The sequence below is a fragment of the Bubalus kerabau genome, chromosome 1 (assembly GCF_029407905.1).
Source record: "Bubalus kerabau isolate K-KA32 ecotype Philippines breed swamp buffalo chromosome 1, PCC_UOA_SB_1v2, whole genome shotgun sequence".
Taxonomy (NCBI): Eukaryota; Metazoa; Chordata; class Mammalia; order Artiodactyla; family Bovidae; genus Bubalus; species Bubalus kerabau.
In genome coordinates this window covers 80948030-80974331 of record NC_073624.1, presented here as the reverse complement: position 1 = coordinate 80974331, position 26302 = coordinate 80948030, and the positions used below count along the sequence as shown (strand labels likewise).

The 26302-nt window shown below is 34.4% G+C and overlaps 1 protein-coding gene across 9 annotated transcripts in view; it reads left to right on the top strand.

Annotated features, from left to right (window-relative positions):
* The window catches only part of ABCD2 (ATP binding cassette subfamily D member 2), a 92925-nt gene that overhangs the window by 10395 nt on the left and 56228 nt on the right, over positions 1-26302 (top strand). For 7 of the 9 annotated variants that reach the window (XM_055580693.1, XM_055580630.1, XM_055580640.1 and 4 more), the window contains 4 exons: positions 6567-6688; positions 9454-9622; positions 10378-10472; positions 18218-18363. In XM_055580693.1, coding sequence (XP_055436668.1) covers positions 6593-6688; positions 9454-9622; positions 10378-10472; positions 18218-18363 — 506 coding nt within the window. In that variant the 5' untranslated portion in view covers positions 6567-6592. Of the gene's footprint in view, positions 1-6566; positions 6689-9453; positions 9623-10377; positions 10473-18217; positions 18364-19054; positions 19352-26302 lie in introns of those variants that run through there. The other 2 variants (XM_055580683.1, XM_055580662.1) reach the window with 2 other exon arrangements.

The following is a 26302-nucleotide window of genomic DNA, read 5'->3' as shown; positions in this document are numbered from 1 at the left end:
CCTATCATATCCTATCTTATCCTATCATTAGGATAATCCTAAATTATCCTATCATAATTTTGGCGAGAGGAGAAAAGAAAAATAGTTGTGTAGTAGTTTTATTATACTATATAGCTACAACTTTTAAAATCTTGTGATAAGAACAAGATTACACTTATTAATATATTGAGGTTCACATTGCAAAATTGCATATGTTGTCATGTCATTTTCACATCAAAAGAGGAGTTTAGAGAAGTGATCTAGTCAGGAGCCCCAAATCTGCCTAAGGTCACACAAATGGTTAGTGAAAGCACTAAGGATAGAAGACTTTATATAATTCCTTGTGTAATGCCTTTTTCTCCTTCACTGTGCTGTCTTTATATTAACTATATTGGAACTTACTCTATAAGGGACTTACTTGAGACCAAGTAATCATGGGAGCAAATCATTGAAAAAGAGGGATTGATTATTAATTATATATAATCTGTTATTTTTACAGAAGACAGTACTCCTATATTTGCTTCTCATTAAGATAAAGACTGAAATTATGTGAAGGAAATAATTACCTGGGGGCTATAATCTCAATTGTTTTAATTTTATTGACCACTTCTATTCATATCAAGAGCAATTCTGAAAAAGGCTAGGAAAAGCTTCTCATAAGTCTCTCCTGCCAGACCTTATTACAGGCACCTAACAAGCAAGGAAGAGAGCAGCTAAGCCACTGGTGCTGCCAATATTGGTAATCTGATAGTGTAAGGTGCACATCAGAAGTAGCAACTGAGAGGTACTGCTCTTAGGAATAGAACTAAATTTTCCCCAACACCCTAGTAACATGGGTGATGTTTTTATTCTCAAAAGTGTACCTGCAACAAGATTATATCTAGGCTCCTGCTACATTAGTATGTCTCATATTCTAATGTAAAATTATTGAAATAAAATGTTATATTGTAGGTCAATTTAGATATGATAGGTGGCAAGAATACAAAGAGGAGCTATACAAAAAAGATCTTCATGACACAGATAACCACGATGGAGTGATCACTTAGCTAGAGCCAGACATCCTCGAATGCAAAGTCGAGTGGGCCTTAGAAAGCATCACTACAAAAAAATCCAGCTTAGCTATTTAAATCCTGGAAGATGATGCTGTGAAAGTGCTGTACTCAATGTGCCAGTGCATTTGGAAAACTCAGCAGTGGCCACAGGACTGGAAAAGGTCAGTTTTCATCCCAATCCCAAAGAAAGACAATGCCAAAGAATGCTCAAACTACCACGTAATTGCACTCATCTCACATGCTAGCAAAGTAATGCTCAAAATTCCCTAAGTGAGGCTTCAATAGTATGTGAACCGAGAACTTCCAGATGTTCAAGCTGGATTTAGAAAAGGCAGAGGAACCAGAGATCAAATTGCCAACATCCATTGGATCATAGAAAAAGCAAGAGAGTTCCAGAAAAAGCATCTACTTCTGCTTTATTGACTATGCCAAAGCCTTTAACTCTGTGGATACAAACAAGCTATGGAAAATGCTTCAAGAGATGGGAACACCAGACCTCCTGACCTGCCTCCTGAGAAATCTGTATGCAAGTCAAGAAGCAACAGTTAGATCTGGACATGGAACAACAGACTGGTTCCAAATTGGAAAAGGATTACATCAAGGCAATGTACTGTCACCCTGCTTATTTAACTTATACGCAGAGTACATCATGCAAAATGCCAGGCTGGATGAAGTATAAGCTGGAATCAAGATTCCAGGAGAAATATCAGTAACCTCAGATATGCAGATGACACTACCTGTATGGCAGAAAGTGAAAAGGAACTGAAGAGCCTCATGATGAAAGTGAAAGAAGAGAGTGAAAAGGCTGGCTTAAAACTGAACATTCAAAACGAAGAACATAGTATCTGGTCCCATCACTTCATGGCAAATAGATAGGGAAACATGGAAACAGTGACAGATTTTATTTTCTTGGGCTCCAAATTCACTGCAGATAGTGATTGCAGTCATGAAATTAAGATGCTTGCTCCTTGGAAGAAAAGCTATGACCAACCTAGACAGCATATAAAAAGCAGAGACATTACTTGGCCAACAAAGGTCCGTCTAGTCAAAGCTATGGTTTTTCCAGTAGTCATGTATGGATGTGAGAGTTGGACCATAAAGCAAGCTGAGTGCCAAAGAACTGATACTTTTAAACTGTGGTGTTGGAGAAGACTCTTGAGAATCCCTTGCACTGCCAGGAGATCAAACCAGTCAATCTTAAAGGAAATCAGTTCTGAATATTCATTGGAAGAACTGATGCTGAAGGTGAAACTCCAATACTTTGGCCACTCAGTGTAAAGAACCACCTCATTGGAAAAGACCCTGAAGCTGGGAAAGCTTAACTATGGGAGGAGAAGGGGATGACAGAGCATGAGATTGATGGATGGCATCACCAACTCGATGCACATGAGTTTGAGCAAGCTCCAAGAGTTGGTGATAGACAAGAAAGCCTGGCGTGCTACAGTCCATGGGCTCACAAAGAGTCAGACACGACTTAATGACTGAACTGAACTGAATTGTCCTGTTGACCAATGATCATAACAGCGATTATCAATATATATCAGAGATACTTTTAGCTGTAAGTAGCTATGCATCTAAGTAGTTACATTTGTAAAGTATAATACGTATGTCAGCAGGACATACTCATTAGTGTACCACTCAATGACTTGTCATAAAGTTAACACATATACATAATCACCACTCAGAAGAAATAGAAGCTTACCTTCATCCCAGAAGTCCTCATAGCCTTTCCCAGTCCTATCCTCATCCTAAGGCTACCACCCCCATCCCTACTTACTCCTACCCCTGCCATGCCTCATCAAAGGTAATTATTTTACTGACCATTTATTAGTAGTAGACCATTTATTTGCTGGTTTTGGAATCTTCCATAAGTAACCTTGTATAGTATGTTAAGCATTCTAGTTGTTCCATTCTTTGTCAATGTTTGATGTCAGTCTTTTTCACTCAGGTATTTTTCATTTTAGGCATATGGTAAGTTTTTAGTGATACCTCATTGTAGTCTTATCATTTCTTTGTTGACAAATGAGATTAAGCACTTTTTTTCATTTTTTGGCCATTTGGATAGCCATTCTTATGAAATACTGATAATTTTTTTGATTAATTTTAGATTGTTTTTAAATATGTTTTTTCTTACTGATTTTTAAAAGCTGTTATGTATTCTGTAGTAAGTCTTTTGTCAGACACACGCACAAAATGTCCAATATTTTTCCCAGTTGATTCTTCCTTTTTCAATCTCTTAACAGCTTGTCCAAGTGAAGTAATCATTTTAATATAATTCAATTTGTCAATTAATTCTTTGTGGTTAATGGCTTTATGTCCTGTTTAAGAAATATTTGTCTAACCCAAGGTCATAAGATATTGTCCAATTTTATCTCTTAGAAATTAATTATTTTTCATTTCACATCAGTCTACTCAAAGTTGATATGTGGTATGAGGTTGGATAAGGCTGTAAGTTTTTGCTGAGATTTTTCAAGATGTCAAAGGTAAAATATAAATAAAAAGAAAGAAATTCAAATATAAATCAAAGGGTAAAAGTACAAAAGAAGAGCCTACTTTTTCAACTTTTATAAAATTAACAGAAAATTTTCTTAGAACAGTTTTAGGTTTATGGGAGACTTTATCAGAAACTACAGTGTACCTACCAGAGTTTCCCCTCTTATTTACATCTTGTGTTAGTGTTGTACATTCATTACAACTAATAAACCATAATTTATACATTGTTAACTGAAGTCCATAGTTTACATTAGGGTTCACTCTTTGCATCATACGGTTCTATAGGATTTGAGAAATTATGACATAATTTTAAAATCCTTCATTTTAAAATCCTTTTTCATCTTTTCAGTGAAATAGTAACTGATATGACCATGTTTCAATATATACTTATTATTATTGGGCCTGGAAAGTACTAATAAGATGAGAATATAATGCTAACTATTAAATCCTTAAATGCAGAACTTTTGAAAAAATATTGAAAATATTTGGTAAGGAAAATGAAATGTGTCTACCTAGCATACAAAATAGGTGAGGGCTTTAGGCTGTGAGTTTATATGTCTAACAGACACTAAGAAATCTGACCTTATCATAGAAGTCACATAGTTCCCTACTGTGTGTATGATAAAATACTCCTGCACTGCTCTTAAACCACCTGCTAAAGAACAATTAGTAGAATAAAAATATCAAATGAAATCTTTCCGGAGCTATTTGTAATTTTGTTACAAATTTGCAAGTTTAAAAGCTTGGAGAAAACCCAGTAGGTGTTAGTCTGCCAAAGAAGTATAGAAAGTACCATCCTATACCAAACAGCAGCCTGTCTGCGCTAGTGTTCTCTTTTTAATAGACTGTCAGTGAAAGCTGTTATTCAAACCCCTTTTAACCCAAATTGATATAATCCCATAATTATTTTAGCCAGATGCTCTGAGTCAAAACTATTCTTAGCACTTTAACTGATATAGCAATCACTATTTTGGTAGCTTGCTGAGAGTCCTTTGTTAATTTTTTGTGGCTGTCTAAATTTTGCCACACATTTAAATGTTCTTAAGTATATGAAGATTCTGTTCCCAGTTTATCCAATCACGTCTTTCTTTTCTTACTTACACTAACTCTTATAGCCTTTCTTTGTACAACTAACTTCAAGGGAAACAAAAATAATTCTCTAAAGCAGTGCTCAGTAGCCAAACGAGGAGGTTCCCATGAACTCATGGTTATTCTGATTCTCAAAATAAAATCAGTGCTTGACACCAACCAATACTGTAACCTGACCAAGTTATTTATTCAATTGGCATTGCTTGAAATTTCTCTTCTCTGAGATATTGCTTATGCTGTACTTGTGATCTTTTAAAATTGTATGCTGTCTTCAAGCCCTCACTCACAGTCTATTTCTCCATGAAGCATTTTCTGTCTCTTGCATCAAGAAATTATTTTCGTCTCTTTCAAATGCATCACACTAACTCTCCTCATAGGTTGTCCTGCATTGTTATTTGGGAACCTGTCTTCTCTCCTACCAAACTGTAAGCTCCCTAAGGAAAGAGTTTGAAAAGCATATTTAATCCTTGCATGTCCTGTAGCACCTTGCCTAATTTCTTGTAAATCTTGCTGTTCACTAAATATCTGCTGAATGAATTTACCTTCTATTATACATGGATCCCTTTCAAACTCAGCTGAGCTGTCTATGAGCAAGTAAAGGTGAAAGTATCTGATAATTATATCTGGGCACATGTTAAATATTTGCATTGTCAGGGAGAAAAAAAAGCCCTTTTTTGCTGAGATAAATCCAGGTGAAATAAATATCAAAGTGGTTATGATATATGGCTATATTATTCTAATTTCCTTCATTAATTTATAGCTTTCAATTTAGAACTTTGGTGATAGTCTGTAGAAAGACTGGATAGAGAATAAAATTGATGGCAAGATAAAAGTAATGACCTCAAGAGAATAGTTTTGAAGAGCAAGACTAAACTGAATAGATATAAAATAGCAACACTTACAGAAAATAATAATGCCTAACATTTAAGATGGAGAAGGCAATGGCAACCCACTCCAGTACTCTTGACTGGAAAATCCATGGACGGAGGAGCCTGGTAAATCCATGGACGGAGGAGCCCAGTAGGCTACAGTCCATGGGGTCGCTGAGAGTCGGACACAACTGAGCGACTTCACTTTCACTTTTCACTTTCATGCATTGGAGAAGGAAATGGCAACCCACTCTAGAGTTCTTGCCTGGGAAATCCCAGGGATGGGGGAGCCTGGTGGGCTACCGTCTATGGGGTCGCACAGAGAGTCAGACGCAACTGAAGCGACTTAGCAGCAGCAGCAGCAACATTTAAGAGCAATTATTATAAGCTACGGATTAGGCTAGCATGGAATAGTATGTTCTAAACACTCTGGTGAGTATTAGGAAGAGTGAATAAAATACAGTTTTGCCCCTTAAAAAAGTTATAGTCCACTGGCAAAGCCAGACAAGGATTTCCAGGGAAACCTGTATTAGTTAACTCTTTAAGAAAGAGCTCGGCAAAAAGGAAAGTATATTAAAATCAGGAGAAATTATATATGCAAATACTAGAGAGTAAATAGAATTTTACCTATTGGGTGTTGCTGAACTGTAGGGTGAAAATTTAAACAAGTAGACAGAGGTAGATTGTGATGGTCAGCTACTTTGCATTTCTTTTAAAGAAATCACACTAGAAATATTTGCTTAGATTTCAGTTAGTGGTTTTTTTATTGACTGAATCAGTAGCATTTTATCACCTGGCTATAATAGAGCAGGGAGTTGAATTTGGTAAGGGTTAAAAGAATGCTAAGTGAAAATTGTCTTAATACCTATAGATTTAATTCTTCTAACTCTCCTAGAAAAATAAGACAAAAGAAGATTTGAATAAAATCTGGTACAAATACTATATTTGTAATAATTCATTAATTTCTAGGAAATCCTGATACTAATGAAAAGTTCACATATTATTGAGTCACAGCTTGAATCAAAACTCAGTATAAAATAAAATAGTTACTTAAAAAATTCAATAGTTTTTAATTTGCTTTTAGATCTAGAGGATGGTCAGAAACAAGCTATGGTTAGTGAACGGACAGAAGCCTTTACCACTGCTCGAAATTTATTGGCTTCTGGAGCTGATGCTATTGAAAGGATTATGTCTTCATACAAAGAGGTACTTGCATTTCTTGTCAGTTTGATTTAAATAAGATGTATGAAAATCAAGCAAAAATGTAAATTACTACATATATTTATTATTTTGGAAACACCTATTCTCTAGCAAAAACTGCTAAGAGTATAATCAAGATAAAGGACAAGTCCCAAGTGTATTATCTTTCAGTTTTTATACTCTCAGTTGTCAACTCCTCTTTTTCTGTCTGTAGTATGACATTTTTTTTTTTTTAATTTTACTAAGAGGGCTTTTGGTATGCATTCTGGAGAGAGAATGTCTCAATTTAAATTCCTGCTCCAGTGTTTGCAAATTATTTGAACTCAACTTGTTTGTGTCTATTTCTTCAACTGTAAAATAGGGATAATGAAGGTGATGACTTTGTAGAGTTATGATAGTAAGCACTTTTATAAATGTTAGCCAATAATATTACTTATATACCTTACAAACTTTTACTTATCCTTCAAGTCGACCATATGTAAGAAACCCTTTTGTGATTCCAGTTTCTTTTTGAAGCCTGGGTCTTCCTTCTGTGTGCTCATAGTACATCTGGTGCTTTACCACATTGTAATTGTTTATTTCCTGCTTGAGACCCTGAGTGGAAAGCAGGAATTATCTTATTCATCTTTACATTCTTAATATCCATTTTAATATTTGGAATATTGTATATGGTCGGTAAATGTTTCCTAAAAGAATGGTAGTACAATCTACAGATAGAACTACAGATATCACAGGGTTAAGATTAAAAGTCGCTCTTTCAATTCAGATATTAAATAATATTCCCATGGATAGTCATTCTTGCTATTAATGACTCCTGTGGCTTTTGTATTTATACAGATTGCCAGAGCATCATTATAAATTTATCTGCCTATTAAATTGTCCTTGAATAAATTATATAAGATAGTTGCAAAGTTTGTGATTTGCTGACAGAACTTTTCAGTTTCTTTCAACAACTGATTTATTGAATTTTTCTTTTTTAAAAGATAAAACCAGTTGTTTAGGGCCATAAAGCAAAACAGCTAAAAAATTTATTTCAAATAGTAGTTTTGATAATCTGGAGACATAGCTTTGAGGGTAGGTTTTTTGATCTAATAAATTTCTTATTAAAATTAAATGACAAATCAAAATTTTATACAACTCACATTCAAATACCTTGCTAAGTCACAGAGAAAATATCAATTTGTTTTTCTAGATTGTCTCCAACACAAGAAATGGTTGCATTTTGTTTTATTTTGACTGTATGTGCATTGAATGATAGAATTTTCACTTCTAAAGAATCTTATTATTGCTGTGAAAGCACATGAAAGCATCATAGTTTTCACTAGCTCTGAAGGGAACCAGATTTCTTTTTAGAGAAACCCCCTTTTCTTATATCTTGAAGTAATTTGTCGGCAATCACATTCTCATTTTTTTTTTTTAACACTCTTGGCCCATTCAATTGTGCATCCTGTTATACTAACTCAGAGCCTCCTGCCTTTTTCAGTTGACCTCCAAATATGTTTAGATTTGTTTTACACAAATATATTTTCCTAGATTTCTTTTGGATCCATATTTTGTTAATCCTTAGCCCTGTTTACCTCTACTTAGAAACTCAAAAAATTCTTCTAGGAAATGTTTTAGAAACTATCCTATGTAATAAGTATAACATTAATATACAGAAATGAAATACTCATCTAATTATAGACCTCTCACATGGTAGAGACAAGTGGCAGAAGGCTTTTAACAATAATACCTGTTCATTCCCTGCTTTAGTTTTGTACTCACAAAAATCTTACACAAATATTGGTATTATATTAGTCCACAGTTTACTGTTTACAAGACATTTATTAGTGACATTCCTTGCTTATTGATACCAATATCCTACCAAACAATTCTATAAGGGAATGTTTTTTATTGTGTCCTTCACGCTGAAAAAGATGGTCTTAACAGGACATGAATCACCTTTCACATGAGTCACCTTGATAACGAAGTGTTCTTTTAATAGAAAAGTAGCAGAGATTCAACCTAAATTGGACAACTGGCAGAATAGGAGGAAGACACCATTTTATTGAGTCTTTTAACTAAAACAAAGATTTACCTCATAATCTCATCTAGAAAAAAGTCATATTTAATATTTCTCTTTGGGCTTATACATCATGTTTGGTTTGAAAAGAAACTGAATCTTGGGATTTAGACTGAAAAGAATTTAAAGTTTTTCACTGAGCTGATTCAATGTTGATATTTTCTAGCAGGGGTAAATTTAGGAATTTTGCGCCTAATTTAGGAATTTTGATAACCACTTTGACTTAGAAACATTATTTCTTAACAAGAAAAAAATGCATTTTTCTTCTTAAAATCTTCCATTTTAAATTGAAAAAACATATCAAAATAATTTCACTGAATGAATTTAAGCTTTACACAAAACTGCTAATTTCTGGAAATTCAGTGTTCATGTAAATGGAGCCAAATCAAAATATCGATTGAAAGATTCTGGAAGATTTTTAAGTCTCACTAATATTCTGAAATCTTTACATGTCACTCTGAATCCTGACTTGAATAAATAATTTTGATGAGTTTTATAATTCCAATCAAGCTTAAACTGTCAACTTGCTATGCTGCTTCTTGGTAAGCTTTTTAGTGCTGCTAGTTTTAGTTATCAGATATGCTTACCTATTTTTCACATAATAAAATAAGACCTTTAACGTTAAATCAAGAATCCTGTATGATTGCATATTTGTTTAAAAGTCTGTCTCGAGTATATTAACTATTTTATATCACTGCATTGGTCTTAGATAACTGAATTAGCAGGCTATACTGCTCGAGTATACAACATGTTTTGGGTTTTTGATGAAGTAAAAAGAGGCATTTATAAGAGAACTGCTGTCTTGCAAGAGTGTGAAAACCATAGCAAGGGTGGAGCTAACATAGAATTACCCCTCAGTGACACGTTGGAAATCAAAGGTATTAAACTCAAATGTTTTTGTATATCTATATTTTAAGTGTTTATCAACAGAACCAAGGTATTTTAGAAGATAGCTAAGGAACCAACATTTAGTTATTTAAACAGTTATTCCTAAAGTTAATGCTGTATTTTGAGGAGTAGTGACTAAAATTATCATAAAAAATACTATGCTACTTTTATTTTTTTATTTATTTATTTTTTTTTGTGCTACTTTTATTTAGGACAAAATGTCTAGAATAATTTCTGGAAACTGTACATATGGCTGAATAGTATTTTTTTTGCTTTTAAAATTCAAATAATAGAATTAATGTTATATTATTCTCCTTTATTCTATCATTTGATTTGGTTATTATAGTTTTAAAGATTGTATTTTTCTATGTCTTTGTTTCCTTTCTGCAGCATTGTTTTTTTTTTTTTTCTGTAGGAAAGTTTAATTTAGAGAAATAAGTAGTTATAAACAATGTAGCTGAAACCAGAAAGAGTTTATCTTTGCTCTCATTTTGATTTTAGCATCATATTATTGTAGAATAATATTTCTGAGAAAGATAGTCCAAATAGATACAACAAAATGTGCAAGTTTACATTAGGCTTTGTTTTAAATATAAACATCTATATTTGCATTTATTTCTATGACTTACTATTGTGAATTATCTTTATAGTAAATTTATATGTTATACTGCATTATAGTTTAAGTTATTTAATTAGCAATAACACATGATACCTTTTGAAATGTAAACTGTTCCTTAACTTATAGGAAAAGTTATTGATGTGGAGCATGGAATTATTTGTGAAAATGTTCCCATAATTACACCAACGGGAGAAGTGGTGGCTTCCAGACTAAACTTCAAAGTAAGATGATATTCAAGAATCTTCTGATTTTTGCCAACACACTAATACAAAAGAACTCAGAATTCTTGTACCTTATATTAAATACTTGGAGGAAGCATATGGAAAGGAGGGGAAATCAAGAAAGGTAGGCATAGTGACTCAATTACAGAAGCAGTTACTTCCTCAGAAAGCAGAAAGAAACAGAAATTTAATTTCTACTGCTTTATTGCCTGGTTGAAAATCAAAATGACAGTACCCTGAGAGCCTAAACAAGGTAACTTTGGGGAGCAATAGGAAATTTCCTCAGAAATTAATATCTGGAAATAAATTCTATTTTTTTCCTTATAGGAACTACTCAAGTAATACAAGCCTATATTGTTACATATTTACTAAAATATGAGAAGAGGTAATCAGCAAGTTTACATTAAATTTATAAGTTTAACTTATATTGTCAATAACTACATCTTCTTTTAGGAAAAATTATCAAAAGATTCACAAATTTGAATTTAGTTCTTATTTCTGTTGAGAATAATAGTTATTTATTGTTTAATACTCTGTCTTGATTATAAAAACTAAGGTGTAAAAATAGCTAATAAATCTGAGACCCTGATTTAAAACATTATGAAATTCAAATATGCATTTTGGAATTCAAATGCAAAATAATTGGCTGAGAAGTAGAATGAAGTTATCTGCACTTAGTTCAAACAATGACATGATTAGACCTAATAACAGAATTAGAAATATGACCATATATGTACATTTAATGATTTTAATGTGGACCTTAGTCTAGGTTTAATTATTTAAAGATGTATTTGCAAATTCATTAGGCTGCTGGAAGAGGATGAGAATTACTAAACAGGGGGAAATTTTGTGTTAATAAATGTGAGAGAAATTGTGTTTTAACTACAATTTGGTTGGGCTCTGTTTTTCAATTTATATACCTTTAGAGCAGCAATAAGGGGCCTCCCCATGGCTCAGTGGTAAAGAAAACTCCTGCATTGCAGGAGATGCAGGAGATGGGGGTTCAATCCCTGGGTTGGGAAGATCCCCTGAAGTAAGGCAGGGCAACCTACTGCAGTATTCTTGCCTGGAGAATCCCATGGACAAGAGGAGCCTGGTGGGCTACAATCTATAGAGCTGCAAAGAGTTGGACACGACTGAAGCAACTGAGTCACAGAGCAGTGATGGGTGCTGATGATACAGCATAGTCTTAAATAGATTTAAAATAAAGCCTTTGAAGGAGTTCTACATTGCATATTTAACTATTTATCATTACTGTAGCAATTTATATTTTATGACTTTTGCATAGAGGTTTTCATCAGGTTAGGTTTCATAATATCAATTCTGGTTGCTCCATTTATCAAATAGAGGAAGAGTCTTAAATTCTGCCACCTACTAACTACATTATTGTGGACACATCACACTCTTTCTGTGAAAAAATTCAGAACTCAGTATATTTTTATATAAAATGAAGTTTTAAATAATCTAGTATAAGTGTCATGAATTTGGAGGTCGTGCAAAGGCATATATTAATATAGTATACTTTTATGATAATTGTTTATTTCTAAGTCAGGCAGTTTTATTTAAAGTCTCAGATTGCTAAAGTATAATAGAAAATTCTGTTCCCTCTACATGGATTAATAAATAAACAGGTTTCTAGAGGAAAATGTACTCTTTCTTATGTTTGCCTTTTGGAATTGAAAAACCATTTGGAGAAGAAACTTTTGGTAAATGTAGGAATTCTTTTGCTTAACACTCACTGTTTACTGAACATCAAAAAACTTATGCTAAAAATAATATGAATGTAGAAAAGTCTTCTATTAGACTCAAAATGTGTTAAATTTCTGAGAATCCCCAGTAGAGAATGATTCTATTAAATATTTTGCTTACATACGTTTTGTCATGGCACATACCTTTAAAAATCATTTAAAAAGTATATATGCTTCTACAAAGTTAAACTTTCTTAATCCTCTTCCTATTGAAAGAGCAGTACAAATTACAAAAGTAATTGTTTCTGGGTTCTTTCCCAGATATTTTTTAAACTTTAGTCTATCAAAATAGCATTTCAGTTTGGCTACAATTCAGTTCAGTTCAGTTCAGTCACTCAGTCATGTCCAACTCTTTGTGACCTCATGAATTGCAGCATGCCAGGCCTCCCTGTCCATCACCAACTCCCAGAGTTCACTCAAACTCATGTCCGTCAAGTTGGTGATGCCATCCAACCATCTCATCCTCTGTCATCCCCTTCTCCTCCTAGCCCCAATCCCTCCCAGCATCAGGGTATTTTCCAATGAGTCAGTTCTTTGCATGAGGTGGCCAAAGTATTGGAGTTTCAGCTTCAGCATCAGTCCTTCCAATGAACACCCAGAACTGGTCTGCTTTAGGATGGACTGGTTGGATCTTCTTGCAGTCCAAGGGACTCTTAAGAGTCTTCTCTAGCACCACAGTTCAAAAGCATCAATTTTTCTGCACTCAGCTTTCTTCATAGTCCAACTCTCACATCCATATATGACCACTGGTAAAACCATAGCCTTGAGTAGACGGAACTTTGTTGGCAAAGTAATGTCTCTGCTTTTGAATATGCTATCTAAGTTGGTCATAACTTTCCTTCCAAGGCTACAATTAGGGAGAAAAAATATCTACAGTCAGATTTTATAGACTCAACTTGCTCCTGTCTTATGTCCTTGTGTTGCTGCTGCTGCTGCTGCTAAGTCACTTCAGTTGTGTCCGACTCTGTGTGATCCCATAGATGGCAGGCCAGGAGGCTCCCCCGTCCCTATGCTTCTCCTGGCAAGAACACCGGAGTGGCTTGCCATTTCCTTCTCCAATGCATGAAAGTGAAAAGTGAAAGTGAAGTCACTCAGTTGTGTCTGACTCTTCGCAATCCCATGTACTGCAGCCTACCAGGCTCCTCCATCCATGGGATTTTCCAGGCAAGAGTACTGGAGTGGGTTGCCATTGCTTTACCTATCTTTATTGCCTGGAATGCTCTTCTGCAAGATCTGACTTGTTGCTTGCTGTCACAGGCTAAACCAAAATGTTACCTCCTCAAAGAGAACTTTTGTGAAGCACCTAATCAAAAGAAGCCCCACCCCTCCCCACCAGCTTCACAATGCCACTATGTTTCCCTAATACATCATCCTTTTTTGCTATCACAATAGCATTTATAACTAATTTTTTGTTCTTGTGTTTATTGTAATCTTTGCCATTGAAATGCAAGCTACACAAAAACAGAGACTGTCTTGGGCAGCACTATATCATCTGTGCCTAGAAGAATGTCAAACACATGTCAATATCTGCTAGGGAAATGTTTAATTACTTAGAATATGAATTTGAACCATTTGTGCTTTACATGTACTTATTATATACATTCTTAGTTATTTTATCTAACCTTCATATCAGCCCTTTTTCCTTCCCATCCTCCCTTTCTCTCCCCACTGCCTTCTTTCAACAAAAAGATTTTAGCTTATGTTATACACAGCAAATATTTAATGGATATATATGGAACTGGTTCCTTATACTGACATTATACAAGTAATATGATACTCTTTTATCTTTGAATATTAAATATGATATATTCTATATCATGGACACTGAGATATTTGTATCTATACTGTATGAAGCTACATCTACAGACATACTGTAAATTGCTGCCTCTTGTATATTCATGCTATATTCATTTTTAATTTATTTTTCTTAAAACATATATTTTATTGAAGTATAGTTGACTTCCAATGTTTCAGGTGCACAGCAAAGTGATTCAGTTATACATATACACATATATTATTTTTGAAATTATTTTCTACTATAGGTTATTACAAGATATTAACTATAGTTCTCTCTGAAAAGAAAGTGAAAGTTGCTCAGTCTCATCTGACTCTTTGTGACTCCATGCACTATACAGTCCATGGAATTTTCCAGGCCAGAATACTGGAGTGGGTAGCCTTTCCCTTCTCCAGGGGATCTTCCCAACCCAGGGATCGAACCCAGGTCTCCTGCATTGCAGGAGGATTCTTTACCAGCTGAGCCCCAAGGGAAGCCCAAGAATACTGGAGTAGGTAGCCTATCCCTTCTCCAGCAGATCTTCCCAACCCAGGAATCCAACCAGGGTCTCCTGCATTGCAGTTGGATTCTTTACCAATTGAGCTATGAGGGTAGCCCATACTATATAGCATAGTTCCCTCTGCTATATGGTAAACCTTTGTTGCTTATTGCATATCTATTTTTTTTAATTAGAAATCTAGCATTCTATCCATACTAAGTCAAAGAAGTGGAATCAAAATGTTATAAATGTTTTAGTTAGGCAAAAATTTGTAAGTTTTAAAAAATATATATATTATACATTATATATATATATATATACACACACACACACACAAAAGCTTTTCTACTATGCTTAATAAAGGCTTGAGAAAAAAATCAAGAAAAAAAGTAGACATGGAAAAGTGATAAACATAAATGAAATGGGAGCACTGAATATGAAATTAAAAAAATGAAGCAAACTAGATAAAAGTAAAATATCATCATATAGTCCAGTTGGTTTTAAACATGACTGCTCATTAGAAACATATCTGGAGATCTGGATTAAAAAAGCAGTGCAATACCTGGGCATTTGTAATTTTCAAAAGATTTTAAGATAATTCTGATATGCATCTGGATTTTAAAAAGTGATTGCAGGTTTTTCTATTAAATCCTAACTTTGGTGATATAGAATTCCATTATTTTTCTGTTGACCAATCATGATACAATGGTATTAAGTGAGTAATGGTTACATAGTCACAATAATAAAAGATAATTATCAGTTTTCATGATCAATATCCAGACAAAAAAATAAAAGATAATTACAATTGCAAGTCATAATGGGAACATGAATAGCTTAACAATATAAAAAAATTTTGTTCAAATTGCGGGGGGGGGGGTCAAGCAGAGTGAGTGATAATTGGAAGTGCATACATGCACATGTTTTCATCTGCCTAACTAGTCTATGTCTTTTTTTGGTGCATTTAATCCATTTACAAAAGTAATTATTGATATGTATGATCCTATTACCATTTTCTTAATTGTTTTGTTTTGTTTTGTTTTTCCCTATAGGTCTTTTCCTTCTCTTGTTTCCTGCCTAGAGAAGTTCCTTTAGCATTCATTTTAAAGCTGGTTTTGTGGTGCTGAATTCTCTTAAATTTGCTTGTCGGGAAAGCTTTTGATTTCTCCATCAAATCTGAATGAGAGTCTTGCTGGGTAGAGATTCTGGTCTGTAGGCTCTTCCCTTTCATCACTTTAAATATATCATGCCATTCCCTTCTGGCTTGTAGGGTTTTCATTGAGAAATCAGCTGATAGAGTGATGGGAGTTCCCTTGTGTGTTATTTGTCATTTTTCCCTTGCTGATTTGAATATTTTTTCTTTGACTTTAATACATTTTTTATAGCTTGATTACTATATGTCTCGGTGTGTTCCTCCTTGGATTTATTCTTCCTGGGATTCTCTGTGCTTCCTGGACTTGGTTGACTATTTCCTTTCCCATATTAAGGAAAATTTCAGCCATTGTCTCTTCAAATATTTTCTCAGATCCTGTCTCTCTCTCTTCTTCTGGGACCCCTATAATGCGAATCTTGGTCTGTTTAATGTTGTCCCAGAGTCTCTTAGGCTGCCTTCTTTTCTTTTCATTCTCTTATCTATATTCTGTTCTGTAGCAGTGATTTCTACAATTCTGTCCTCCAGGTCGTTTATCTGTTCTTCTGCCTATTATTCTGCTATTAATTCCTTCTAGTATATTATTAATCTCTGTTTGTTTATCCTTTAGTTCTTGTAGGTCTTTGGTAAATATTTCTTGCATCTTTGCCATTGTTTTCCTGAGATCTTGGATCATCTTCTCTATCATTATTCTGAATTCTTTTTCTGAAAGTTTGCCTATCCCAACTTAATTTAGTTGGTTTTCTGGAGCTTTTATCTTATCCCTTCATCTGGGACATAACTTTCTGCTTTATTCATCCTGATTAACTTTCTGTAAGGTGGTTTTTGTTTAGCTGCTGTGGGATTGCTGCTTCTTGCTTCTTCTGTCTACCCTCTGATGGATGAGGCTTCCTGATGGGAGGGATTGGCAGTGGGAAAAACTGGGTCTTGCTCTGGTGGACAGGGCCTTGCTCAGTAAAGCTTTAATCTAATTATCTGCTAATAGGAGGGAGCACTGAATAGTTGTTTGGCTCTAAGTGATCTAGCCCTGGGGTCTATGGTCTGTCTGATACAGTTAAACCCCAAGAGGGCTTACACCAAGGGAGACCTTCCTAGCCTGCTGCCACCAATGCCCTTGTCCTTGTAGTGAGTCCCTGCTGACCCAGGCGTCCACAGGAGGCCCTCCAAACTCTAGCAAGTAGTTTTGGTTCAGTCTCCTGTGGGGTCACTACTCCTTTTCTCTGGGTATTGGTGTGCACAAGACTTCGTTTATGCCCTCCATTACTGGAGTCTTTGTTTCCCTCAGTTGTGTAGAAGTCTTATAATCAAATTCTACTGGCCTTCAAGGCCAGATTCCCTGGGGATTCCCAGTCCCTTTGTCAGATTCCCCAGGCTGGGAAGCCTGATGTAGTATTCAGAACCTTCTTAACAGTTGGAGAACTTCCTTGGTATTATTGTTCTCCAGTTTCTAGGTCACCCACTTGGCAGGTATGGGATTTGATTTTATCACGATTGAGCCCTGCCTCCTACTGTCTTGCTGTGGCTGCTTCTTTGTCTTTGGATGTGGGGTATCTTTTTTTGGTGAGTTCCAGCATCCTCTTCTCAATGGTTGTTCAACAGCTAGTTGCAATTTTGGTGCTCTCATAAAAGGAAATGAGCACATGTCTTTCTACTCTGCCATTTTGAACCAGAAGCCTATAATCATTTTTTAAATCACTGATTATAAAATATCATTTATTCTAAAAAGTAAATCAAATTTTTGAATGATGTTTCTTTTTCTTGATCTTCACAATACCTTTTAAATACCAGATTGATAACTTCTTCTTGATTCTATTGGGTGGAATGGGAGCTCATGAAATTTAGCTGTTTAAATTTAAATGATAAATAAGATGAAAGATTCTAAGAAAAGTATCCAATCAACATGGATATGTTGTTTTTTTATGTGTGTGTGTGTGTGTGTGTGTGTGTGTGTATATATTTGTTTTAATTCATCCATAGGCATTAGACTATATTACAGTCCTCATGCTTATTTCTGTCTTAATTTGGTAAACCTATTTTCTCTCTCTGTGAATAAAGAAAAATTAGGTTCATTTTATATCTCTCATTATGTTCTTTTATAATTTCTATAACATTTCAGACTACTGAATTAAACAACCCAGCTAGCTCTTAGAAAAACTAGTTTGTAGCTAGTTAACTTCAACTTACAAATACAGCAAAGTTGTATTTTAATTAAGTTTCATCAAATATTAATATTAAATAAATTTGATCTATTCTAATTTAAATTAAATTTTTACAGTTTCTTATTCCCACATGATAATGTTCCTTCATATCTGTGTAGTATGTGATGACAAAACCACAATGGAAATTTTGGGAAGTGAGTGCTCATTTCAAGGAGATCCATTATCTTTGGAAATGGACTGTTTTATGATACTTTTAGCTTCAGAGTCAAATTTGATATTCTCAATCCTGGATATATTTATCTTTTATTTCTTTTCCTAGGTTATCATGTGTTTAAAAGTTTTTAAAAATAACTTTTAAATGCTGACAGATAAAATAATTTTTAAATATTGTAATTCCTAATTTTATTTCTTATCGTAGGTAGAAGAAGGAATGCATCTTTTGATAACTGGTCCCAATGGTTGTGGGAAAAGTTCTCTCTTCAGAATTTTAAGTGGGCTCTGGCCTGTCTATGAAGGAGTCCTATATAAACCACCTCCACAACATATGTTCTATATTCCACAAAGGTGGGTAAAGTTTTTTATATCACAAGGAAAAATTTTCTTTTGCTTTTGAATTAATTATCTTGATTCCTTAAGCTCTTCTGCAAGTAATCTTTCTAGCATTTTTTTGAGAGAAACTATTAAGAAAATAAATATTATCCTAAAAAGTTTTGTTACTGCTTTGACTACAGTAGTTTCCAGGAAAATACCAATTCTTTTCATTTTCACTTCTCATTGTAATGAACACTCAAAAGACTATAGACGTTAGCCTCAAGAAATAGTAGGCTAGTCCAAAGAATAATTATATTGCTTTAGATATAATCTCTATTATCTCTTCTCACAAAAATGAATAGTACTTGAATAGTATGCTAGTCTTTTCATAAAGCTGCATATATTTATATGTTCTGAAATTGTTCACTTATGTTTTCAGAGCCTCTGTATAGTAATCTTTATCACAGTTCTATGTAATTAATGATTTAGAACTACCTTAATTAAAAATATTTTACTTTAAGAGTGTAAAAGTAAGCATAGAAATATTTAAAAGTAAAATTGTTTCATCTGAAATTTTTAGCTATCTTCATTCATAACAATGTACAGATGTCTAAACAGAAACTTATACCTGAAAATTCAGAATATTCATTGTGGATGAGACAGTTAAATTTAAAGAAGAAACAGATCTCATGTTCTTCTAATCCAATAATTTTTCCCACCTTAGGTTAGGCTGACATCATAAAAGTACTTCTACTGTGCTAGAGGACTATTCTGTGGGGCCTAATCAAGCACCTATGCTGGAATTATAGTACAAGAGCAAATATAAAAGTTCCATTAAATGTGTGCTATCACGTCTCTTTTGTTCCTTTTCCTTTGTCAGAAAGTGTTCACACCATCCTGCCCACTGGACTAATTTTTAGATCTTATATTACAGCTATGCAGATGAGTTTTTGTGGCACTTTTTCCCTAAAGTAAAGCCTATCATAGTAGTATTAAGCTATCTGAAGTGTAGAATGATGAACTGTATTAGCAATAAGAAAATATTGGATGTGAGCAGTGCTGTGAATACTTGTGTTTAACACAAAATAGATAATATCTGTGATACCAGAATTATTGAATCTTCCTGTATTTCTTTTGGGAAACCTTCTGGATCTGAAAACTCAATAGTAGTGCCAAAGTTTAAATTTCAGGTATTGATACATTAAGTAGACTGATTTTGATTTTCTATTTATGTTATGAAGCATAAAATTGTGAGGAAAATATTCTGTTATAGCATAGAATCAACTCCTTTAATGCAAATAGAATTATATACATAAATTTTATATTTTGAGCTATTTAAGATTTCATTTATAATATAAAAACAGTTCTTGAATATAGTTATAACCTGAACAATCAAAGACATTTCCAAGACTTAAAAAGTGCCTAATTAGCAAAGTCATCCTTCAGAAAGGAAGGAAAAAGACTTTCCCAGACAAACAAAAGAGGAAGGAATTCATCTCCATTAGATCTGCCTTACAGGAAATAATAAAAAGAGTTTTTCAAATTGAAATGAAATGATGCTAATTAGTAGCATGAAAACATATAAAAATATATAATAGTAAATGTAAATATATACTCAAATTCATAATGCTCTGATACTATATTATGGTGGTGTGTTAAATATCTTTTAGTATGAATGTTAAAAGATAAGAGTATTAAAATTACTATAGCTAGTATAAATTATTAATGAACACACAATATAAAAACAGGCAAATTGTGATGTTATAAACATAAAGTGGGGAGAGTAAAAGGGTAGAGGTTTTATATGCAATTGAAGTAGTTAATATAAAACTTGTAAGATGTTTTAGATATGCTTCATAGGAACCACCAGGGTTTCCCCAATGGCTCAGCAGGTAAAGAAACATTCTGCAGTGTGGGAGACACAGGGGACTGAGTTCAGTCCCTGAGTCGGAAAGATCCTCTGCAGGAAGAAATGGCACCCACTCCAATATTCTTACCTGGAGAATCCCATGGACAGAGGAGCCTGGCAGGCTGCAATCCATGGGGTCACAGAGTCAGACACGAATGAGCATGCGCAAATGCATAGGAACCACAAAGTATAAACCTAAAGTAGATTTATAATAGATAAAGATAAGGGAATTAGAGCATACCACTATAGAAATCACCAATTCACAAGGAAAGGCTACATGAGAGGAAGAAAGGAACAAGGGACAAAGTAACCAGAAAGCAATAACATGGCATTAGTAAGTCCTTATCTGTCAATGATTAGTTTAAATGTAAATATACTGACTTATACTGACATAAATGGCTAGAAGATTTACTTTACACCTACTACAAGACAACCACTTCAGCTTTAAAGACACACATAGACTGAAAATGAAGGGATGGGAAAAAAGTATTTCATCTAAATGGAAACCAACACTTATACTAGAAAAGTTAGATTTTAAGCCAAAAATGCTAAAAAGAGACAAAGAAGGTCATTATATAATGACAGTGGGATTAATTCATCAAGAAGATATAACAGTTGTAATATATTTGCACTCTATATCAGAACACCTTAATATATTAAGCAAATACCAACAGATCTGAAAGGAGATAGACAACAATACCTTAATAGTTGGGAACATCAGTACCCCACTTTTGATGGTGGGTAAATCAACCAGACAGAAAATCAACAGGGAAATGTTGGACTTGAACCGTATTTTAGACCAAATGTACTTAGCAGACAAATATAGACATTCTATTCAACAGCAGTAGAATACAGTTCTCAATCAGGTATGGAACATTCTCTAGCATATTTTATGATATGATACAAAATAAGTATTAGCCAATTTAAGAAGATTGAAATCGTACCAAGTATTTTTCCTATCATAATGCTATGAAACAAAACCTGTAAGAGGAGGAGGGCTGAAATTTTTACAAATATGTGGAAATCAAAACACTCCTGAGCAACCAGTGAGTCAAAGAAGGAATCAAAAAAGAAAAAAATACGAAAATGGAAACACAATATATGAAAATCTATGGAATGTGGCAATAGCAGTTCTAAGAAGGATGCTTATAGAAATAAATGTCTAAACTAAGAAAAAAAGAGATCTCAAGTAAACCTAACTTAACATTTCAAGGATCTAGAAAAAGGGTAACAAAGTCCAAAGTTTGAAAGAAGAAGGAAATAACAAAAAGGGAAGAAATAAATGAAATATAGACCAGAAAACAAAAGGAAAAGATCAACTAAAAAAATCAATAAGTAAATGAAATACAGACCAGAAAACCAATAGAAAATATCAATAAAAACTAAGAAATAATTATTTGTAAAAATAATATTAGTGAACCTTTAGCTGGACTAACAAAGAGGCAAAAAGAATAAATAAAATCAGAAAGAAAAGATGAGAGTATTACCACAGAAATACATAGGATCATTAGACTACTATAATAATATGAACAATAATATGCCACAAACTAGAAACCTGGAAGAAATGGTTAAATGCTTACAAACATAAAATTTACCAAAACTGAATCATGAAGAAGTAAAAAAAAAAAATCAGTAACAAGTACGGAAATTGAATCAGTCATCTAAATCTTCCCAAACCAAAAACCAGTTGGTCTCTAATGGTTGTTGTTGTTCAGTTGTTAAGTCGTGTCCAACTCTTTGTGACCCCATGGACTGTAGCATGCCAGGCTTCCCTGACCTTCACTATCTCCCAGGGTTTGCTCAAACTCATGTCCAGTCAGTCAGTGGTGCCATCTAACCATCTCATCCTCTGTTGCCCACTTCTCCTCTTGCCCTCAATCATTCCCAGTGTGAGGGTCTCTTCCAGTGAGTCAGCTCTTGGCATCAGGTGGCCAAAGTATTGGAGCTTCAGCTTCAGCATCATTTCTTCCAATAAATATTCAGGGTTGATTTCCTTTAGGATTGACTGGTTTGATCTCCTTGCAGTCCAAGGGACTCTCAAGAGTCTTCTCCAGCACCATGGATAGAAAACCTCAATATTTCTGCACTCATCATTCTTTATGTTCCAACTCTCACATTGGTACACGACTACCGGAAAAACCATGGTTTTGACTGTATGGATCTTTGTCAGCAAAGTGATGCCTCTGCTTTTTAATATGGTATCTAGGTTTGTCATAGCTTTTCTTCCAAGGAGCAAGCATCTTTTAATTTCATGGCTGCAGTCACCATCAGCAGTGATTTTGGAGGTCAAGAAAATGAAATCTGCCACTGTTTCCATTTTTTCTCCATTTATTTGCCATGAAGTACGGAAATAGATGCCGTATTCTTAGTTTTTTGAATGTTGAGTTTAAGTCAGCTTTTTCACTCTCCTCTTTCATCTCTATCAAGAGACTCTGGTTCTTCTTCACTTTCTGCCATTAGGATGGTATTATCTGCGTATCTGAGGTTGTTATTTCTCCCAGCAATCTTGATTCCAGCTTGTGATTCATCTATCCTGGCATTTTTCATGATGTATTCTGCATATAAGTTAAATAAACAGGGTGACAATGTACATTCTTGACCTACTCCTCTCCAAATTTTGAACCAGTCCGTTGTTTACATGTCTGGTTCTAACTGTTGCTTCTTGGCCTATAGGCAGGTTTCTCAGGAGATAAATATGGTGGTCTGGTATTCCCATCTCTTTATGATTTTTCCACAGTTTGTTGTGATCCACACAGTGAAAGGCTTAAGCAAGGTCAGTTAGGTAGAAATATTTGTTTTTCTGGAATTCTCTTGCTTTTGCTATGATACAATGGGCATTGGCAATTTGAGATCTGGTTTCTCTGCCTTTCCTAAATCCAGCTTGTATATCTGGAAGTTCTTGGTTCAAATACTGTTGAAGTCTAATTTGTAGGATTTTGAGCATTACCTTACTAGCCTGTGAAATGAGTGCAATTGTATGGTAGTTTGAACATACTCTGGCTTTATCCTTTGGGATTGGAATGAAAACTGATTCTTTTCCAGTCCTGAAGCCAAATTTGCTGGCATATTGAGTGCAGCACTTTCACAGCATCATCTTTTTGGATTTGAAATAGCTCCACTGGAATTCTATCACCTCAACTACTTTTGTTCATAGTAATGCTTCCCAAGGCCTTGACTTCATACTCCAGGATGTCTGGCTCTAGGTGAGTGACCACACATGGTTATCTGGGTCATTAAGACCTTTTTTGTATAGTTCTGTGTATTCTTGCCACCTCTTCTCAATCTCTTCTGCTTCTGTTATGTCCTTGCTTTTTCTCTCCTTTATTGTATCCATATTTGCATGAAATGTTCCCTGGGTATCTCTAATTTTCTTGCAGAGCTTTCTTGTCTTTCCCATTTTATTTTTTCCCTCTATTTCTTTAAATTGTTCATTTAAGAAGGCTGTCTTAAGTTTCCTTGCTATTCTTTGGAACACTGCATTCAGTTGCATATATCTTTCCTCTTCTCCTTTGTGTTTCACTTCTCTTCTTTTCTCAGCTATTTGTAAGTCCTCCTCAGACAACTGTTTTGCCTTCTTGCATTTCTTCTTTGGGATAGTTGTAGTCGCTGCCTCCTGTACAATGTTATGAACATCATCCATAGTTCTTCAGGCACTCTATCAAATAAACCCTTGAATCTATTTGTGACTTCCACTGTGCAATCATAAGGGATTTGATTTAGATCATACCTGAATGGCCTAGTGGTTTTCCCTACTTTCTTCCATTTAAGCCTGAATTTTGCAATAAAGAGGTATGTTCTGAACCACTGTTAGCTCCCGGTCTTGTTTTTGCTGGCTGTATATAGCTTCTCCATCTTCGGCTGCAAAGAATATAATCAATTTGATTTTGATATTGAGTATCTGGTGATGTTCATGTGTAGAGTCATCTCTTTTGTCATTGGAAGAGGATGGTTACTATGACCAGTGTGTTCTATTGGCAAAACTCTGCTAGCCTTTGCCCTGCTTCATGTTGTACTCCACATCCAAACTTGCCTGTTACTCCAGGTATTTCTTGACTTCCTACTTTTCATTCTAATCCTCTATGATGGTTTCACTGGTGAATTCTAACAAACATTTAAAGAGGAATTAATAATAATTGCCTCAAATTCCTCAAAAAATTGAAGAGAAGGGAGTATTCCCAAACCCATTTTGTGAGGCCAGCATTACCTTGTTACCAAAGCCAGTTAAGGACATTGCAAGAAAAGAAAGCCAAAGACCAATATCCATGATGAATACAGATGCAAAACTTCACAGCAAAATATTAGAAAACTGAATTTACCAACCATTAAAAGGAACATTTCCTGTTCAACTGGGATTTATCCCTGGGATGCACAGGTAGTTTAACATTGCAAATAAAGAAATATGATACTAGAATGAAAGACAAATATCATATGTGGCAGAAAAAGCATTTGACAAAATGTACATTCTTTCATAATAAAAATTCTCAACAAACTGCATATAGAAGGAACATACTTCAACATAATAAAGGCCACATATGGCAGACTCAGAGATTATATCACATTCAATGGTGAAAGATTGAAAGCTTTCCCTCTAAGATCAGGAACACCAGGGTGCCTCCTCTGACCATTCTCATTTGACAAAGTACTGGAAGCTTATAGTAATCAGGCAAGACAAAGAAAAGGCATTCAAATCAGAAAGTAAAGGTAAAATTATCTGTGTTTGCAAATAATATGATCTTACATATAGAAAGTCCTAAAGATTTCACCAGAAACATTAGTACAAGTCAATGAATTCAGTAAAAATTGAAGGATACAAAATCAGCATACAGAAATCAATTGTCCATGTCCCATGTTCATGAATTGAAATAATGTTATTAAAATATCCATACTGCACTAGATCATCTATAGATTCAACATGATTCCTATGGAAATTCCAGTGGCATTTTCCACAGAAATAGGAAAAACTATCCTAAAATTTTTGTGGATGCATAAAAGACCCCAAATAGCTAAAGCAATCATGAGAAAGAAAAAAATGGCTGGAACCCTAACACTTCCTGTTTTCAAATGCTGTTAGAAAGCTATAGTCAGGAAAACAGTATGGTGAGTGAAGTGAGTGAAGTTGCTCAGTCATGTCTGACTCTTTGCGACTCCATGGACTGTAGCCTATCAGGCTCCTCCATCCATGGGATTTTCCAGGCAAGAGTGCTGGAGTGGATTGCCATTTCCTTCTCCAGGGGATCTTCCTGACCCAGGAATTGAACCCAGGTCTCCCGCATTGCAGGCAGATGCTTTACCATCTGAGCCACCAGGGAAGCTAGTCATGAAAACAGTATGGTACTAGTATAAAAATAGACATAGACCAATGAAACAGAATGAAGGACCCAGAGATGAATGCCTACATATGGTCAATTATTATTTGCCAAGAGAGCAAAGACTATTCAAGGATAGTCTCTTCAATAAATGGTATTGGCAAAATTGGATAACTATATGCAGAAAATGAAATTGTACTTCTTCTTCCTTACATCACTAACAAAAATGAACTTGAAATGGATTAAATACCTAAATGTAAGGCCAGAATTCATAAAACTCTTAGAAGAAAACATTGAAAAAACTCTTTGACATTGATCTGGCAATGATTTTTGAATATGACACCAAAAGGGCAAGCAATAAAAGCAAAAGTCAATAGGTAGAACTACATCAAATTAAAAGTCTACACAGTGAAGGAACCATCAACAAAATTAAACCCAACCTATGGAATAGGAGGAAATATTTGCAAATCATATCTGGTAAGCTGTCAATATCCACAATATATAAGGAGCTCATACAACACAAAAGGGGGAAAACTTGTAGTTTAAAAATGGACAGAGGTTTTGAATAGACATTTTCCCAAAGAAGATGCACAGTTTATCCAACAGATACATGAAAATGTACTCAATCTTACTAATCATCAGAGAAATGCAAGTCAAAACCACAATGAGATATAACCTCACACCTGTCAGAATGGCTCATCTCAAAAGATAAGAAATAATAAATATTGGCAAGGATGTGGAAAAAAGGAAACCTCTA